Here is a 20,913-nt window from a genome sequence, read left to right as displayed (position 1 = left end):
GTCGAGCACGCTCAGGTCGAACACTCTCAAGCCGAGCACTCTTGCGTGCTCCAACATACTTCGCGTATCAAGTCACGTGACCCAACATTCCGAGGCCGAGCACGCTTAGGCCGAGCACTCTCAAGCCGAGCACTCTCGCGTTATCAAACACACCACGCATCAATCATCGATCAACTCGCGAAATTTACCCCCCTCGGCCGAGCATGCAAGTCGGTTTATTTTTACAATACTAAGCATTAATGAACATGGCAAAAAATTGGAAAGCAAAATATTTTATTAAAAGTATGACCGATCAGTACGGCTACTTACAAAAAAAATCATCATCTTTGTCCATCGACGCCAATGGCCGATTACAACTACTGGCCCGATTACAAGAAATCAAACAAAAAATCCTAACCCTAACCTACCACTTCCACCAGATCTGACCTCCTACACCGCGGCCGAATCCTCCGGTTCCCATCGTCGACCACGTCAATGATAGATTCCTCCTCCCTAGCCGGCGGCACTGGGGCCTGAGTTGAAATGCCTCGGCGAGGGGCCTCTTCGTCAGGCTGGGCCCCTTGAGGGAACTCGGAGTAACTTATAAATTTACCGCCATAGAAGTCCCGACTAACATCAAAATTAAAGTCAGCCGGGACCTCACAGAAACAGTAGGCATGTCGGACAGCATGCTGGAAGCCGGCATCATGCTGATCGAAGATCTTCTCAGTGGCCTCGGCTCTGAACTTAGAAGCGGCCTCTTTCAATCGAGAAATCTCAGTCGTTGTAGTGGCAGCCTCGGTCTTCAGCTTCTGAACGGCCAACTTCAAGTCGTCGGCCTCCCTCCTGTGGGCGTCGGCTGCCCTCTTCAACTCCTCGGCCGACTCGGTTGCCTTGGCGTTGGCAGTCAGCGCCTCCTTCAACATCGCCTCGGCCTCCTTGAGTCGCCCATGGAGCCTCTCCTCCGAGACGGCAGACCTCATCATCACATGCTTGGAAATTAGAGAGGTCCGAGCATCAAGCTCACAAATATTGCAGCGCACTACCAGAAGTGAGGTCTAGGCTGACCAAGTTCTCAGTCTGTTGACACTTGGCATGAGAAAGTTTGACCCGGCCACGACAGCCAGGATGGCAAAAGCTCCACATCCCGACTGCTCCAAAGTTGTTTGCTTCGGACGCTTTGTGGATGAGCTTAGCCGGTCCGTTTCTATATTTTGCTCAGCCGAACGCATCCGAGCCGAGCTAGTCTTCTTCTTGGGGTCGTCCAGGGGAATTAAAACATTGGAAGGATTATCCCTTTGCAACCTCAAGGCCGACCTCGTCGGCGGCGCCTTCCCACTGGCCTTCGCATCTCTTGCTCGTTTGGCAAGCATAGCAATCACATCTAAGTCGTGGCCGACCATTAATCCTGCAACAAAACAAGTCTTAACATCAATTCAAAACACTGCTACATTACCGAAGCCAAGAAACATAACTAACAAAGTAAGCTCAAAATTTGAAGAATCAAAGATGTCTAGGAGTCCTCGGATAGGCAACCCCTTCGGCAATTGGTCGAGAAGATCCACGATCTCTCGGTCCTTGGCAGGGAGCTTCGACACGTTCATCGCTTCAAAACGCGTCAGATGCTTCGTCCAGTAGAAGGGGAACAACTTAGACCCTTCTCGGTCATAGAAGCAATTGTCCATATCCGGCCCCTAACGGATCTTGAGAAACCCACTCTTAAAACCTTTATATGACGATGTAAACGCCCTCAAGAACCCCGCTTCAGCACCCGAGCTAATGAAACCCACTTAACCGATTTGCTCGGGCGGCAGATATAGTAATACAGAAACGCGAGTGGTCGGGGCGTAAGGCCTAGGCAGAGGCATAGGTTCTGGAACGCTTGCATGGCCGCCCAAGCATTCGGATGCAGTTGGGTCAGCGCCACGTTCAGTACTCGGAGCACCCCCATTTGAAAATCGTCAAAGGGCAGCTTTATGTCGAGATCCTGAAACCAGCACATGTAGGCATAGAAGTAATCTTCTCCTGCCGACCCCTCTTCCTCTGACCCCGGTCCCAAAAATAAGAAATCAGTGTTCAGTCCATCATCGTCACACGCCTCGGCGACCAAAGGCAACTCATCCTCCCCGCTGCCGAAACACTTCTCCAAGGTCACAAACTTGTCAAGTAATCCTTGGTCCGAGAACGACGAGAAGTAGATGCCGACCTCCCCGTCCACCCACTCGTACCCAGGCATCTCAACCGTGCCATAATCAATCTTCACCTTCGCTTGAGTACTCAGACCACCAACGACCTTGCCTCGGGCATCGCCGAGTACCTCCAAATCGTCCCCACCCGTCTCGGCGTGCACGGCCTCCTCGGTAGCTCGTGCCGAAGCCACGGCTAAAGTCACCAGGGGCGACACCTCTACCACCTCGTCTCCACTATCCTCCTGCTTGGCAAAATCCAAGAGAAAAACCACCTCGCACTGCAAAGAAGGCAGTCTTGACACTTCACTTGAACCCGATCCCTCTTTCTCTGACGAAGCACGCGACGCCGCCGATGACGTCCAGCTCCTAGCCGATGAGTAACCTTTATCCATTTATTACCAGAAAATAAATAAATAATACAAAATGTACCTTGATCGGTAAGCTCGGACAATTTCTTAAACTCAAGAGCACTCGGGAAATTTACAGCAAGTAAATTCCCACGCACCCCCCGTATTTATAGGCAAGGTAAATGGGGGGAGGTGAAAAGACGCCCCGAAACCGCAACCGTCCGATCTGGACCATCCAACGGTCCAGATTTAATAGCCGTTGGGCTTTTAACCGCCAAGGGCAACGTGGCAGGCTACGCCTACTGAGGTCTCAGCATAGGCTTCATCCATTTAAGCACATAGTGCTCAGCAAATACTAATCCTAGACATCGAAACTGATGACGATCCTCATGTCAAGGGATCGACTGTACCGACCTAGCCTTAAACTTTAGGGCTCCGCCACTATTACCATTCCTACTTGAGGACCTTATTCTAGGCTAAAGTGATCGGCAAGGCACAGTAGCCGACGACCATAAATATGTAACATTCCGGCACAACCACCGAGGTTAGCAAAATTGACTACACTGGGAACACGCACATTACCACTAGCGATTGGAATCAACCTCTGTCCTTCCACGCCAAGAACCACAGCCCTACACATTTAAACCGTCTTCGTCTTTCCCATCCTCAACGCTGCGGGGGTTGTATACCGTATGGTGGCCGACTAGGCCGAATACCCGATTCCGTGGCCGACTAGACCGAATACCCGAGTCCGTGGACGACCAGGCCGAATACCCGAGCCCACCGATCACTCACAATCTGAACGGAACGTGTCGGTGTGCTCGGCCAAGTCTTGGATTTACGCCAGGATAATTATGGAGAGGTTAATTTACGTAATGCACCGGATTAGCCCCCTAATTTCCCGGGGCCTAGTCCTTAATCGTGGCCCAATAAGAATCACTATAAATAAGACCTCAGCGAGGTACGTAACTAACTTTCAACTACCGCATTTATTACGCCGAGCACTTACTTGAGCGTTGGAGTGTCTTTGCAGGCACCCCCCTCACTTCGGACTACTCGGAGAAGGACGAGAAGACCTAGAACCAAGACCAGACCCGCTACAACAAGAATAATTGAAGTGTGTATCCTAACCAGTGTTTAAAAAACCGGACCGAACCGGCCGGTCGGACCGGGAACCGGTGGTCCAGCCGGTCCGAACCTTAAGTTGGATCGGTTATGCAGTCGACCCGTTTCAAACCGGATTGAACCGGTCAATTTTCTGGTTCAACCGGTGAACCGGTGGGTCAAACCGGTTCAACCACTTTTTTTTATTTTATTTTATTTTATTTTTTTTATTTTTTAAGGGACCATAAACCACAAAAATAATAATGAAAATTGAATCTTTTAATAGAAGAACAAAGATTCTTATTAAATATAACAATAACTACTTATTCTAATGTATTTGTTTATATAATATACAACTTAAATAACTTTTATAGTATATTATTAATTTTATATTATATATTTAATAATATAATATATATGTAAATATTACATATATTATTTTGTGATATCAATTGCAAGCATATTATATATGTACATATTATTTATATTTTTAATTTGTATTAATATACAATTTAATATGTAATTTTTTATATATTTTTTACAAAATAAAAATAAAAATAATTTTAAATAAGATAGAAAAATTGAAATTTAAAATAAGATATAAATTTATTAAAATTTATAAGTATAAAATATATTTAATATGAATATTTTTTTAATAAAAATAAATAAAAACCGAGTCATGCGGTTCAACTAGTGACCCACCGGTTCAACCTTTGACCCACTGACCCAGTACCTTAACCGGTTCGAAGACCGGTCCGGTTTTTAAAACTATGATCCTAACACAGGAACATTTTCTTTTGGTTTCGGATGGTTTACAGTAGAATATCACAGTTTTCTATTTAATTTAAACTTTAAACCGCAAAGTAAAAATGAGAGATTAAATATTACTCACAAGATTGTAGCTAGTAGGTATTTTTTTTTTTTAAGGAAAATAGTTTGATATTTAATAGTTATAACTATGTATTTTTAATTACATTATTTTCTTTTAAGTTTAAATATGCTTTTACTCTTTCAAATTTAGAATAAATTTATTTTTGATCTCTCAAATTTAAAATTGTTATTTTTAGTCTTTATAATTTTAAAAAATCATATTTCAGTTCTTATATTTAAATTTTGTTGAAAAATTTATCAAATATTATTGCATAAAAATTATTTATTAGTGTTCCTGTTAGTGAAATATGTTATTGGTGACCTGAGAGATTAAAATAAGATTTTTAAAAATTATAAGGATTAAAAATAATATATAATTTTAAATTTAAGAGACTAAAAATAAATTTATCTTAAATTTGAAGGACTAAAAATATATTTAAATTTTTATTTTAAAAATAATAATTACGTCTTGAAAATTTGAGTTTGGTGTTGATATTTTAAAAATTTTAATTCCTCTGCTTTGTCATTGTCACATTTCTCCTTCTTCCTCGCTCATTTGTACTTTCAATAAAATCTCAAAATCCTTAACCCTATTGTCGGGTCTTTATTTGCATGTTGAAAATTCTCTCAAGACATCTTTTGGTACATATGGAAATTAAGATAATACGACTCAGAAAAAAAGTTTGTATAATAAAGTTTAATAATAATAATCAACAAGAATTAAGTCAAATAAAAATGATTAGTTTCTTGCAATAATAATAAAATAATTTTTAGTTTTTATTTAAAAATATTTCTATTTAATATTTAATTAAATCTATACACTAAAATTGACCTTATAATAGAAGTAGTAATATTTATAATATTCTAATTTCAAATTTTATTGTCATTATTATTATTCTTATTCTTATTATTATTATTATTATTATTATTATTATTATTATATATATATATATATATATATATATATATGATTATGAGATCAATCGATACTTATATAATTTTTATCAATTATATGAAGGAAAATATTTGTATTGCAGAAGATAAAAAGATTTTAATAATAATTTATACAAGTAAAAAAATTAATAACATAATAAAAAGAAATAAAATAAAATAATTAAAATGTTATATAAAATTATTATAACAATAACCTTAGTTATGTTTATGATTATATTACTATCCTAAAATATAACCACAAATATAATGTCTCTTACGTTGACGGACACAGATCGTAACATGTTGCTTCTATATATTTTTAAGGATGATGGAATTATGATTTTGAAATTTGATGTGACTCTCACATTCTCACTATGATCTAATTGGTACGTGATTTCATCTTTCTTTTTAAACGGTTCATTATCGGTTTTCTTTGTAAATTTATTGATTCGACGTTGTTTTTTTAAATAGAGCTGTTAATTTGGATTTATTCCCCCCATTTTTGTTATTACGATGGAGCATCATCATATTGGATATTTTCGGAATGCATCCAACTGTTGGACTAATTTAATTTTGCACAGTAATTTTTTTAGTCCAGTCTTTTATTTCTTACCACATTATAATATTTTAATAATTAATGATAATTTTGTTATACTTTTAATTAACATATTTAATATAAATAGGTAATACATTAATTATAAGTCAACTTGATGAAATCTATCATAAAAATAAAGTCATATTTCAATCATAGAAATAGGTAATAAATGATTGCTCTTTTATTTCACTACTAGAAAAGTGTCATTTTCCTGAAGAAAAAAAATATTCACAGAATTGTTTTGTGAATTTATTTGCAAAAAATAATTTACAGATATTTCTTACAAATTTTGCTACAATTTTAATAATCATAGAAATTTTTTTCCATGATAAAAATTTGCAAAAAATATTGTAAGAATTTTATTTTGTTTTTTGTAGGTTTTCTTACAAAAATAAATTCGCAAGTAATTTTACAGGTAACTTTTCTTACGAATTTTCCTGCAAATTTTAATCCGCAAGAAAATAAAAAAAAAAATATTTAAATTTATAAATTTAATTTTAAAAAAATTTCAAGTCCCACATCGATTGAAAATAAAAGAATTAAAGAGTATATAAGTTGGGACAACACTTACTTTAGAAGTTGATTTGTATAATTGAGTATTAGGCTTATAATCTACAATCTTAGAATTTAAAAGATTATGTATCACATGTTGGAGGTATGGAAACAAATATTGTAAGCATTTGAAAGTTGAAGAATTATTGATAGAATTTATATTAATTTTTTTAATTATTTTCTTAAAAAATATTCCTGCAGAATTTCTTGAAAAAAAATCGCAGGAAACTTTCCTACGAATTTTTTTCACAAGAAATTTCGTAGAAACTTTTTTTGCGAATTATAAAATTCGCAAAAATATATTATCCACGAATGTATTACTGCAAATAAAATTTCACAGAAAAATTTGTAGGAACAATGTTTTCTGCGAATTTTTTATAAAAATTCTTAAAATTCGAAAAAATATATTATCCACGAAGGTATTACCTGCAGATAAAATTTCGTAGAAAAATTTGTAGGAACAACGTTTCCTGAATTTTTCATAAAAATTCGCAGGAAAAATCACATTTAATAAGAAAAATTCTAGTAGTGTTTATTTCTCTATAATCAATATTATGGGATTCACTCATTTATGTAAAGAAAAAATGTCAGCCACGCAATCTTTCAGTTTACTTTCTACTATTTGTTGATATTTATTGTAAGTTTTAAAAAAAAATAGATCTTAATTCTTAATTAATAAGTATTACTAAATGATTTTGAATTTTTTTATAAATTTTAATCAATTATAAAAAAAAGTGTCATTATAAAACTTCTCACTAGGTAAAGTGTTAAAACACTTAATATAAAGTGTAATATATATATATATATATATATATATATATATATATATATATATATATAAAGAGAAACAATAATTAAGATGATAAATGAGTCAATCCGTTTAAAGTGGAAGATAAGTTGGTCAATTAATAAAACAATGTTAAAAAATAGGCTAAAACCCTATTTTGGTTCCATATAATAATTATTTGTTTCAATTTAGTCCCACTTTTATTTTTTGTTTCAATTTGGTCTCAAATTAATTAATTGGTTTCAATTTGGTCCAAATAAATTAATTGGTTTCAATTTGGGACTTCCGTCCAAATTATTTAAACGAACTTTTGGCCACGTAGATGTCACGTAGATGTATACGTGGATACCACGTGGACGCCAATTTTTTTGAAAACATCTGGAACCAGAACAGCCCGTTCTGAAACCAGAACAGACCGTTCCGGATGCACTCGTGGTGTGTTAATTTTGCACCTGAAACGAGCCGTTCCAGATGCGACAAAACGGGTCATTCTGGTTCTAGAACGGGCCGTTCTGGGCCCGTTCCAAATCTGAGAATAGAATATTCTTTATTAGTTTTTATTAAAATATAATAATTTTCAAAAATATTTTTTATTGTAAATTTTTTAAAATTACTTATTTTTATAAAATACAATTGTCTTATAAATAGAGTAATAATTTTTTCTTTTTCTCTTTCTGTCTGAAGAAATATTTAAGTGTCACTTTATAATTTTTTGCAACTTATTTAAAATTAGAGGAATAAAATGATAAAAATTAATAGGATAAACATAATAAAAATAAAATATAAAAAAAATATTAATATATTTATTATATTAAATATAACAACATAATTAAAATATAATTAATAATATATATTTTATAAAATTATTAGTATTTTATATATATAAAAAAAAAGAATGAAAATAATTTTAGTAAGTGCCCCCACTATAATTAACTTATATCTGTCCCTGCATATGGTTGAGGTGAAATGTTAGTCCTGTGTATTATTTTCCTTTACTTCAGGTTCTACCTCTTCAAGAACATGTTGTTGTTGTTGGAGTACATCGTTAATGACTTCAAGGAAAAATACCATGTCATTTCATTTTTTACTGTATAGTGTCAATTTAGTAGTAAGTAGTTCACTCCAGTTTGAAATAAAATAAAATCTGCTACCATTGTCTTTAGTGATACATTGCATTGTCCTTAATAATACACTGTATAGCCTAACTGTTTAGCAATTGAAGTTATTAATTTTTATTAACAATATTTCCAAATTCAGTGTTTGAAATACTTTGTACCTTGGGTCTTTTTCCTTCCATGATTCACAACCGTAAATTATAATTATTGATCGTTTATGTTTAGCAGTGTGGAACCAGAACGGTCGTTCAAAAAACCAGAACGTCCCGTTCTGAAACCAGAACGGCCTGTTCTGGTTTCACTTTTAGTGTGTTATATTTGCATCTGGAACGGGCCATTCCGAATGCAAATTTAACACACCAAAAGTGCAACCAGAACGGCCGTTCTGGTTTCAAAACGGGCCGTTCTGAGTCCAGGTGTTTTAAAAAAAAATGTCATCCACGTGGCATCCACGTAGAATCCACCTATGCATCTACGTGGCATCCACGTGGCCAATAGTTAACTCCGTTTAAATAATTTGGACGGAAGTCCCAAATTGAAACCAATTAACTTATTTGGGATCAAATTGAAACCAATTAATTAATTTGGGTCCAAATTGAAATCAAAAATAAAAGTGAGACTAAATTGAAACAAACAATTATTATAAGAGACTAAAATAAGGTTTTAGCCTAAAGTATATAACCCATCTCATTTAGGGATGGGTTGGTATGTAGACTCACCATATAAGATAAAAGTGCGGATTGGTGGGTTATGAAATGACAAGTTTTGTATTTGAAATTAAAATGCATTTTTTTATTAAGGGGTATAAGGATAAGAACATTGAGACATGATACCTCTTTGTTGAAGGTATTCCTGAAAAGCACAAGAAGTATGTTTTCCACCAAAATCAATATGCAAGATCTTGATTTTAGTGTTAAATTGGTCCCCAATATTTTTTTTTTTTGAAGAGAAAAAGCATAATTTTCATTAAATCATAATCAATAAAATATAAGATGTATCCATACAAAATATAAAAAGCACAAAGATTGTGAAAATTACCTAAATGTCAAAGACATGTCTTAAAATACCTGATAGTCACACATGTTATCTAATGATAAAATTTAAGTTTGCTACATTTTTCCAAAACTTGCAAGTGCAATGCTTCTGACAAACTCATTTTTCCAATCACCCTCAATATAAGTTAAGGAATTCTTAAACATTGTAAAAACATCAATGTAGAACGTAAGAAGTAAACCCAAGTGAACCGGATATAATCATCAATAAATATTACAAAGTATTTATATTTTGGCATGAAACATGACAAAAGATATACAACATATATCATTATGAATAATTTCAAAACATTTTTCATGATGAGCATTGGGGGAGGGAGAGTTTTGCTTATGACAAGCTTGCACTTAGCCCATTTAAACAATGAGTTAGAAGTGTTATTTTTATAGCTCAACACGCAATATAGCTTTTATTAAATGAGACAAAATAATAGAGTTTGGTGACTTGACTTATTATGTCAATCTTTAAATGAATGTGGGAAATGGAATTGTAGTAAAAGCAATTTGCCCATTTTAGATCCTTCTTGATCACTCTTGACACCTAATTCTACATAATAAAACAACCCATATGAGAGAAATTAATGATACAATTACTATCCACTAATTGTCCAATTGAAATTAAATTAAAAGTCATCTTGGGGACACAAATAAATTGATAAATAAAGGATTAGTGTCACCAACAACATAAATAAGCAATGTTATTATCAACTCTATGAACATTTTGGATGCCATTGTATGTAAATTGTGTAAATGTTTTTGGGGATCTAGTCATATGGTTAAAAGCCCCTGAATCCATAAATCACAATGTAGAAGTACTAATAGACTTATCCAAGATGTCCAAGCTAGAGAAAGTATAGAGAACAATTTGTTGCACTTTTTCTAGAGTGAAAACATCAAGGTTGTTGGCAGTGGATTGAGATGGACCAACATAACCAATAGTAGCATGATAGGCCAACATAGGGCGATGTGCAAGTCTCGTGGAGGTGGAGGGGGGAGGGGGACTTAGTGATAATGTGACCATGGTTATAAAATTTCTTATTGCAATTATGAGCAATGTGGCCAAACTATTTACAAGAAAAACATTGAACATGCTTCATATCACAACTTTTATCAATATCTTGAGTAAGATAGGTTGTGGTAGCTTGGAAGCATTGTGGTCATGTGACATGTTGCTTTGGGTGAGTAGACGTTGCTCTTCTCGAAGAATTTCACTAACACAAACCTTCGAAGAAGGAAAAATGTTGTGATTCAATAAATCAACTCGAGCAACTTCAAATTTTGAGTGAAGCTTCATTAGGAATTGATCATGTTTGCTGATTTAAAAAATTGTTTGAATAACAACAAGCAAACCCATAGAATTATCAACATGTAAAATTGTTGAATGTTCAACTCACAAATTAAGAAAATATGAGTAATAGTAATGAATGGACATAGAACTTTTTTAATAATTTGCAATATCGAGTTTGAGCTAAACACGTCCCTTTGGGTTATTTTTTATTGTAAGTAATCTTCAAGTTATCCAAGACAGCTGTGGAAAAGGATCGCAAATTATTAACCATTTGAGGCTCAATTGAGGTAAGAATGCAAGAAATAATGTATGCATCCTTGTTTTCTTATGTAACCAATGCAATTGTGTATGTTCGAGATGATCCAATACTATTCTTTCCCTTTCACAAACATTTGAAACTAAAATGTCTAGGCAATATCATTGTTTCTAGTAAAGCGAGCATAAAAACTATTAATTTGAAGGTCATGAAACTACAAACAAAAACCAAAAAGAACAAGACCCACAAACTTGAAATATACCCCTAAAAAAACTCCAAACCAAAAGTGAAAGGACTAAAACATCGGAGCTAGAAGAAAAACCAAAAAGTCAAGAGCAAGAGAGCAACCAAGGAATGCATTGAGGAAGAAATCATTAGTCTGTCCAAGAACTTAATGATTCCAATGTCATGTTTTATTACCCAGACACTTACAATCATAAATGACACTAATGACACAATTATTCTAATTTGTATAATTAGACAATTTATAATTATATACATTAAAGAGTTAATCATTTATACACTGTCAGTGTAAAATTTAAAATTTTTTTTTACACTGATAACCAATTATATTCTTTAATTGTATCATATCACTGTAAATACAATTACTTTTAATAGTGACATGACACAATTAAAAGATATAATTGATTGTCAGTGTAAAAAAAACTTTACACTAGCAGTGTATAGGTGATTAACTCTACATTAATATACAAAGATTATATACACCATAAAGTAGGTAGCAATGTAGCATATTATTGATAGGATCCTTATTGACAAATTTCACATACAACTGTCTTTTATATTTTTCATATCAAATAAACCATATATTATCTAGAATGTTGTAACCCAATATCAAAATGAAGTATATATGTTGATCTTCAAAATTAAATATTATCTCTTTCAATTAATTTTATATTTACTTCAATATTTATTTAACCCTTATCTCTTTGAATACATCCTTTTTCTTATTTTTTTAATCTCTTATCTCTTTGAATATATTATTTTTCATATTTATTTCAATATATATTTTTTAAAATATTATCAATAGTTAAAAATAATTTTGTATCATAATATATATTATTCATCATAAATCTAAAATATAATTTATATGCTTAAATATATTTATTTATTATAAATTTCAATTAAAATACGATATATAATTAAAGAAATATTTATTTATTATAAGTTTTGGTTATATAAAATAAATAATTATCATGTAAATTGTAAGTAGGCTAAAATGCTTCTATATTTTAAGTATCTTATAATTCAAATAAAATTAGTTTTAATTTCTATATTTTAACATCAATAATGTGTAGGATTTTGTCTCTGGTTTTATATTTTATTTTGAAGTAGCCAAAGAAAAACCACACCCCATTTATGAAGTATAAGGATTAAACTATCCTAAAATCAATTTTGTTCAAATCTTGATAGAATATTTAAGACACATTTTACCTTTTTGAAAAATACTATAATGATCCGAAATAGATCAATGGTATATTTGGATACCTCCTCGAATCAATTTTGACTTCCAAAATCATGGTAAAAAAATGAAGCAACTATTTGTTACATTAATTTGGGCTACAACATAATTTTGTAATTGATTTTAACATAATTGAAAGCTAGTTCAAACACAAACTTAACCTTACATAGAATTAGAAGGACAAACAGGTAGTCTAGATTTGGTCCAAGATAAGGAGCTGCAATCGTTATATATTCTCCTACCAGGCTCCAAAAACATGCACATCCATCCCTCTAGCTATAATATAATATTCCTAGCTAGCTAGGGGCCGGGTCTTATTCAAGGGTACTCTTGGTATGTTCACTCTTCTGCATACATTCTATATCAATGTGTTTTTGCATGTGGACGACTGTCGTCACTAATAACTGACAGAATGCTTTCACAAAACGATCAAACCACCCCCATGCACTTGTACTACTATGCTTGCATTTGAATACTTCAGGATGTAATTGGTTTATCACATTTCTTGAATATATAAGAATTTACCTTTCATGTGATTTCTATGTTAGGACTCCACTTCATGTCTTCAATGCAAACTAGGAATAGTGAGTGATTTAATTGTGTGATATATATTAATACAAGTCATTGTTCTTAGGGCTATATAAGCCGTAAACCTAAGGTTATAAACTTGGAGAGTTGATTAATATATTAATATATACCTTGAAATTACTCTTGTAAAAAAAAAAAAACTTAAGAGATATGGACAGAATAGAGAAAAGTACCCACCTTTATGGTTTGATTAGGACAAATTGGTGGTGGGGAAAAGAATTGCTTGTTTTTTGTGCTTGTTCTATTAGCGTGTTTGGTTTAGATTCAGAAACGTAATTTTTCATTCTCTCTCCACGTTTACAAGACAATTTACGTAGAAGCTACAATTTTTTGCTTCTCATAAATGTGAATTTTCACGTCCAAAAGTTAAAGCAAACACGCAGCATGTGTTTGTATAACTGTGCGTTACAGCATTCACGCATAGTTGCAACTACAAATTCTTCCGCATGTGATTCACCCTCTGAGACTATGTACGCGTATTTTAATGTTTAGTCAAAATCAAGTGATAGAAAGAACTGCACGCCTATATAGGTTCAATTGTCTGCCTGTAAAAAAGCTGTACACTAGGTTTTGTTTTTATATCATTTTTAGAATACAGATTTTGATGTAGCCAAATTAACCATACATACATACCATATGAAGAGTTTTAAGAATAAATGAACCACACTGGCTAGCTATTTGTGGGGCCATTATATTATAGAATGAAATTAGGAACTATTATTATTTTGGTCCTTCTAAAATTTATATATCTTGTGATCATAATCATTTTCAGTTACTGTTATACTTAGGTAATTGCAACAAGGATGCATAATTGCACTAGCTCTTTAATCTACAGTCAACCATGCTGCTTTGCTGGGAATTCACTATTGGTAATCATCACTGTTCTCAATAAAGTATATAGTAGCCAAATAACAGCTTTCAGGTACCATGATTTCCACATTTTAAAATAAGGTAATTCACTGTTCCCTCCCTTTCTCTTTTAGAGTTGCTCTTGCTCAACAAATATGAATGGCTGTTTCTGATTGCAATCTTTCTCTTTTGGTCAGTTACCAGGTCAGTTTTCATTGACATCTTATTATTTTATTATATTCTTATGGTGATTATTCCATATAACTTTCTACTTTTTCTTCTTTATAGAGAAAACTAACGTACCATGATTCCCACATTTTAAAAATGAGAGTACTATTTCCCTCCCTTTGAGCTTATCTTGCTCTCTTTTCTTGTTTTGGTTAGTGACAAGGTCAGTTTAAATTGACATCTCATTTTTTTATTATATTGTTATGGAGGTTACTCCAAATAATATTTTACTTTTCTTTCTTTATAGAGAAGAAAACTAAAAGAAATAACATATATAGAAAGGAAAGGTGTGAGAGCATAAAATACGCCATTCATCAGTTTTATACAGTACTATAGTCTGTCTGTTATCTGTGCAACACTGAAAGAATAATGGCACATAATCTTAAGCAGTCATTTAGAATCTACCTTGGAAAAACCAGATAGTTTTAATCAGTAAAATTTAGAATGATGAAAACAATATTTCAACTTAAAAACTTATATATACGAATTCAATCTTCTACTATCAGGTCAATTCTAGTCATTCGAAAAAGAAGAAAAATAGGTTCAATCATTTACAATGAATTAAATATAAAAGAGGGCCATTTAACTGCAAGTGGATTCTGTGAGTGATGGTTTGGTTTGTGTATGTTGAAGGCCCAAACCAACAAAATTGACTATAGCACAGACAGGTTAATCAAGTTGTTTGGACCTATTTTTAAAAAGGTTATTATAAAAAGACATCTATTTATTTTCAGCTTTCTTTATTTCCTTGCATTATTTATCACCTTCTACCTTTACCTTTTTTTTTTTCTATCTCTCTTCCTAATGTGAAAAGGAAAAAATAAGTATTCTTGAACACACTTAGACGTAGACATCTTCAGAAAGATAAGAAAAAAATTGATAAATCATTGATAATATGACAAGAAAAAGGTAAAGAAAAATTAAAATGTGTCACTTAAATGTTTAAAAATTATGAATGTCCAAATACTATTACTCTTTTCAAATTCTGAGAGTGGAATGGATGATCTATATTTTTTTTAAGAAAAATTGCTGGTATAGTTAATTAAGATTTTAATTACAAATATTTAAATAATTGGATCACAGTATCCTAAAAAATTAAAAAAAAAATTAAAAAAAAAAAAAACGAGAAGAGCCTTGCAAGTACCAACCATAGCAATTTTGTCATGGTGAACTCTCTTGTTCATTAGTCATAAGCTTAGATCGTTTAAAAAATCAAGAGATTCAGTTCTACACCTGGGAAAGTATGCAACATGCCGTACAAGAACAGAGAGAGAGAGAATAATCTTATTTTTTAACAAATTAATGCTGGTAAACTCAGGCTATTAATTGAAACAGTAAACTCCATCAAAATGCAACAGCATTTCAAATGAAAATGCCTCTTTCTTCTCTTACTACAAGGTTTTCTCCTCACTCTCTTACTCACCAACACCGGTACTGGCAAGTGTAGCTATTCATTAACTCCCACCAACTGCATTTTTGTAGCAAACTGAGAACAAATCCTGCTATCATCTGAACCATTCTTTGAACTACAGTGCTGCTGAGACTGTTTGCAATGAGCAATGGCTCCCTCAATTGAACTTTCCAGCTCATAATTTGCACTTATGCTCCTCTTGAAAAGTTGCAAGTCATAGTACCCAGCTGAGCTGAAAGAAAAAGATGAAGATGAAGAAGAGGACCCTGATGAAGATGAGGACAGAGACGAAGCCTTGGTGGCACAATGTCGTTGACCAACCCCAGAAAAAGACCTTCTGTGGTCACAGAAATCATCTTCAACTTCAAGGATTTCCCTTTTAATGGTCTTCATGACAGCACAAGTTAGCTGTTGCTTGCTATCATAAAAACCCTCAAAAGGACTTCTCCTTGCAACCTTCATGTACTTGTTTTGACAATCTTTGCACTTTGATTTCTTCTCCACTCCCATGTTGCTTGCAGCACTGGCACAGAACTTGTCTGAGCAACCAGATTTGTTGAACAAAGTTTTGAGATAAGCTCTTGAGGCCTTGAGTCTCTGACCTAGCCAGAACTGCTTCATCTGTTTGAGTTTCTTGGGCCAAGACTTCTTGGGAAGATTATCACCAATAAGGTTGTTCATGTCAGAAAACCACCCTAGTTGGTATTGAGTAGGGCTCACATCACTGCTAACTCGGCGTGATTCTGAAGGTGAGATGATGGATTCAAGAGGGGTGTTGGCATTTGTTGAAGGTACTCTAAGGTTAGTGGTGAATGGAAAGTTTGTGTGTTCCAAAGCTGAGTGTGATTTCAGTTTCACACACTCAAAGTTGGCATTGGAGTTCTCTATGAGCTTTTGAACCATTTGCAAACGAGGGGGGAGGTGAAGAGGGAGGAGTTTTCCCTTGTAGAAGAGATCATCAGCTGGTGAAGCTGATGACTCTTTCTCATTCATTTGGAATTCAAACTCTCTATTGGATGGTGGAGAGCTAAGAGAATAGGAGAAGAAGTTGGGAGAGGAACACAGTTCCATGTCAATGTAGTCATCATCCACATGAATCAAAGTAACTTGTTTTGTGGCCATTTCATGTGACTCTCTCTTGTGATGATGGTTTTTTCTCTATTTGTATCTGTCAGAGTATGGAGATAGATGCCTATGGGAAATTGAGCTTCCTCAAGGAAAGAGGGCAGCCTATTCTTTAAAAAGTGATGATGTTGCCAAACTTCGTAATACAAAAGATATTTTATTCATTTATTTATATTGTTTATGAGATTTTAATCTTATCACCTTTGTCTTCACTTTACTTTTCTACCATTCCAAATAAATACCTCTACGTTAATACAAAAGAAAATGTTATATTTTTTTTATAAAGTATGTATGCTGCTTTTCAGGCATGAAATGAAGGTATTATTTTATCTTTGAATTTTTCCCCCTACTAGAAGTCATTGCCTTATTAAATATTTTATTCCTCATTTTTAGTGTATCCAAGTGTATAATAAATAATTATTGGCTCCCAGAACATGCATAACTGTGAATAATCCAGAATTTTCGAAAAAGTTTAAATGGGATTCAAATTTGTGGTCCTGTGGCATGCAGAGATAATGTTAGTCAGTGAGTGTGTAGTCATAGGTGAAGGTTTCATCTTTATTTTTATTTATAACTTTTTTCTCTCTTTTTTCCCCCATTATGTATATTCCTCCAAGGCACTACGAATGCACTGTAGAGATAGATGCAGTTATCCACACCAGCATCTGTAAAAGTAGTAATAAAGAGAGCAATGATGATCCTTGAAAGTACCTTGGTTGCTTTCATTATTCTTTTTCCTTTCCCTTTTTTCCCATTTTTCCGTTGTTTACAAGTTCAATCCAAGATAGATTTAAATTTGGTTTATTGAATACTAACAATTACTTTTAGTGTTGAAATAGTTAAGGCAAGCTCCACTTAAGCTGCACATGAGATTCAAATTCAGTCCCTATAACGAATGGTCCGTAATTAGTGGTTAACATAATTGGTCCAAGCCATGTGTTAGATGAACAATTTCATTCTTCTATTGTCCTGTTCCATTTGAGTTTGATACATCAAAGTACAAATCGAGAATCTGCAACTCAAAGGGAGATGTTGACACTGGCCTTGTTTTTATTGAGAGTTTCAATGTAACGCACTAAACCTTCCAATTCGTTGCATGACAAGCAAAGTGTGAATCGAATGATTCATATACTAGATTGAACCTAATGAGGAAGCAGGTACATGATACATGTACAAGGGAGGTCTCAATGAAATGAATCTACATCCTTGTCTAATCTACATATCCTTATCTTCTTATACATGATTAAGGGTCCAGGCCTGCACAATACGTGTATGGAAAGCAGCGATTCATAATGTTAAGTAAGACACTATAGTGTGTTACTAGTAAATAATGATTGAACTTTGAAAATGGATAAATTAAATATTTACTTGAAACATAAATGAAACATGGTTTGTCAATTTTTTTGTTCATTAACCCATGGACTTAGTTAGGTATATGTACTATCCGTACTGCTATGCCGAACTCAAGTTCGGCATCACAGCGCGGAGTGATCTCGGACACGCGCCGCGCGACATCGGCCAAGACAAGGCCTACCATCTAAACAGATTATAACCGATCTCAGGCCCAAGGTCCAGAAAAATCCTTATTCACACTAAGGTACGTGCATTACTTATACGAGACCCATCCATCCACAAACACTAACTTTAGCATCAGAGTCTCTTTTGTAGGTACCACCCCCACTTGGAACAATAACCATACCCAACGAAAGAGGCTCACCGATCTTGCCCAGCAGATCATCCCTACGACCGATCTCCGGTAAGAACATTTGGCGCCCACAGTGGGGCCGATCGAGACAGCTCTTATCGGCCATGCTTATGGTTTTCACCCGAAGCCATAGTAGACGCGCAACAAACGACTTCGATCGCACGACAAGCATGGATAGCGAAGAACCACTAAGAAGACTGATTGAACAGGTCGAACAGATGCGGCAGCAACACGCCGTCGACCTGCAAAGCATTCGTGCCAAGCACGAAACCGACCTAGCAGCGCTACGTGCCGCGAATGAAACTGACCTAGCGGCGCTGCGCGCCGAGAATGAGCGCATTCGCGCCCAGCTTCCTCGGCGCCCTTCTGAACAGCCCCCTCAACCGAGTAATCAACACGAGGAAGAAAGGCACTCGGTCTCTCAAACACCGACTACACCTAGGGCACCGACCCCTAGGCCTGCCACACATCGGTCGCACACACCAACGAACAGGTCGGCCCATTAAGTCAGCAATGTGCCCGCCCAAGACCCGGGGCATAGGACGAGCATCCGCCGCCACCCCTTTGTCGATGGAATTATGGAGACGCCCCTCCCTTTTGGATGGAAGCCTCTCAACATCGAACGCTACGATGGCACGACGGACCCCGACGAGCACGTTGATCTGTATATCACACAGGTAAACCTATACACTAATGAAGATGCTATTCTGTGTAGGGTTTTTCTGACCTCGCTCAAGGGAGCAGCGCTCAACTGGTACACTCAACTACCAGTGGAGTCGATTGACAATTTCGACACTCTAGTAAGGCGATTCACGGTGTAGTATGCCACGAGTCGACCTCACCACATCACATCAGCCGCCTTGGCCAGCCTTAGACAGGGCGACGACGAATCACTAAGGGCGTTCATGGAACGCTTCGCCAGTATCTCAGTCAAGATTCGAAACCTGAACCCCGAAGTCGCCCTACATGCCATGCTCATGGCGCTCAAGCCTGGACCTTTCGTGGACAGCCTGTGTCGACGATCTCCTCTTGACATGGACGAACTCCGTGCCCGAGCTACAGGGTACATCCGGATGGAAGAGCACTCTGCTTTTCGTGACCAGGTTCGCGAAAAATCACAAGCAAAGCCAGACCATGGTCACAAGAACAAGATGAAGGTCACCAATGACAGCCAGTTCAAGAAGGCTGCTCGGGCAAACAAAGGAGGGAGATACGACTTTTACACCCCCCTAAGCGCGCCCCGAGTGCACATCTTGGAGGAAGCCAGCAACAACAACTTGCTCACTCTGCCACCACCCCGGCACAGTCCCAATAACGCGGACAGATCAAAGCATTGCCGGTACCACAGAAATCACGGTCACACCACTGAGGAATGTCGCACACTCCAAGATCGTATAGAGGAACTCGTCCAGGCGGGACACCTTGGACAATACGTCCAACGGTAGTAAAGTCACCGAGAAGGCTACAACGGACAAGGGTGAGGGCGAGGTTGAGGTCCAGGCACTCGCACAGATCAACCCTCTAGATCTCAACAAAATGTTGGTGGCACGGTGTAGGCCGAGGTAAGTCAAGAAACAGGGTCAGCTCCCTTGCGGGGAGTTATCAACACAATTGCAGGTGGCTTCGCAAGGGGAGACTCTAGCAGCTCGGCGCGAAAAAGACATTTGCGCAGCATCAACAATGTTCACTCCACTATCTCGGCCCCGCACCAAAGCACACCACCAATAACCTTCACTGACGATGACTACTCTGGCGTCTGTCCAAACCAGGATGATCCCATGGTCATCGCTATAGAGGTCGCCCAATTGGGAGGTCCACAAAACGCTGATCGACCAAGGAAGCTCGGCTGACGTTCTATACTGGCCAACATTCCTAAGGTTAGATATCCCTCACTCCCTTATCCAACCTCACAGAGAACCTCTAGTCGGTTTTGCAGGAGAGCGATTTCACACTCGAGGGTATGTGGATCTGCTGACAACCTTCAGAACTTCTCCTGACTCAAGAAGGATCATGGTCCGCTACCTTCTCGTCGAAGCCAACACATCCTACAATATCATCATTGGAAGGCCGATATTAAACCAACTCGGAGCAGTGGTATCTACCCCACACCTCACGATGAAATTCCCAGGAAGTGGTGGCAAGATCATTTCTGTTAGAGAAAACCAGAAGACAACACGACAGTGCTACGCCGAAAGTTTGAAGGTCTCATCATCCGAGGAACGCCGCAAAAGTGACCCTCCTACAGTAGCTCATATCACCCAGGTCGACATCACTGACCTGGATCCGAGGTTGGATTCTCATGACGAACGGCCAAGTCCCATTGACGAGATTGATGACCTTCAGGTTGGAAAATTTCCTAAACAATGCACAAAAATAAGCAGGCAGTTAAACCCGGAGTTATGACAGTAACTTGAAGCTGAAATCTCCAAGAATGTCGACCTCTTTGCATGGTACAGCACCGAC

General features: G+C 35.9%; 1 protein-coding gene across 1 annotated transcript; it reads right to left on the bottom strand.

Annotated features, from left to right (window-relative positions):
* Positions 1–15,478: 15,478 nt before the first annotated feature.
* On the bottom strand, positions 15,479–16,860 carry LOC109815383 (putative membrane-associated kinase regulator 4). The gene has a single exon (XM_020380095.3). The coding sequence runs from the start codon at positions 16,740–16,742 to the stop codon at positions 15,657–15,659; it is 1,086 nt and encodes a 361-aa protein (XP_020235684.1). The 5' UTR covers positions 16,743–16,860; the 3' UTR covers positions 15,479–15,656.
* Positions 16,861–20,913: the final 4,053 nt, after the last annotated feature.

The sequence above is a fragment of the Cajanus cajan genome, chromosome 7 (assembly GCF_000230855.2).
Source record: "Cajanus cajan strain Asha chromosome 7, NIPB_CcT2T_4, whole genome shotgun sequence".
NCBI classification, from domain to species: Eukaryota; Viridiplantae; Streptophyta; class Magnoliopsida; order Fabales; family Fabaceae; genus Cajanus; species Cajanus cajan.
This window is presented reverse-complemented; position numbering and strand designations above follow the sequence as displayed.

Bases quoted from the DNA above. Each gene is read 5' to 3' on its own strand.
- LOC109815383 (XM_020380095.3), bottom strand. From the start codon at position 16,742: ATGGCCACAAAACAAGTTACTTTGATTCATGTGGATGATGACTACATT.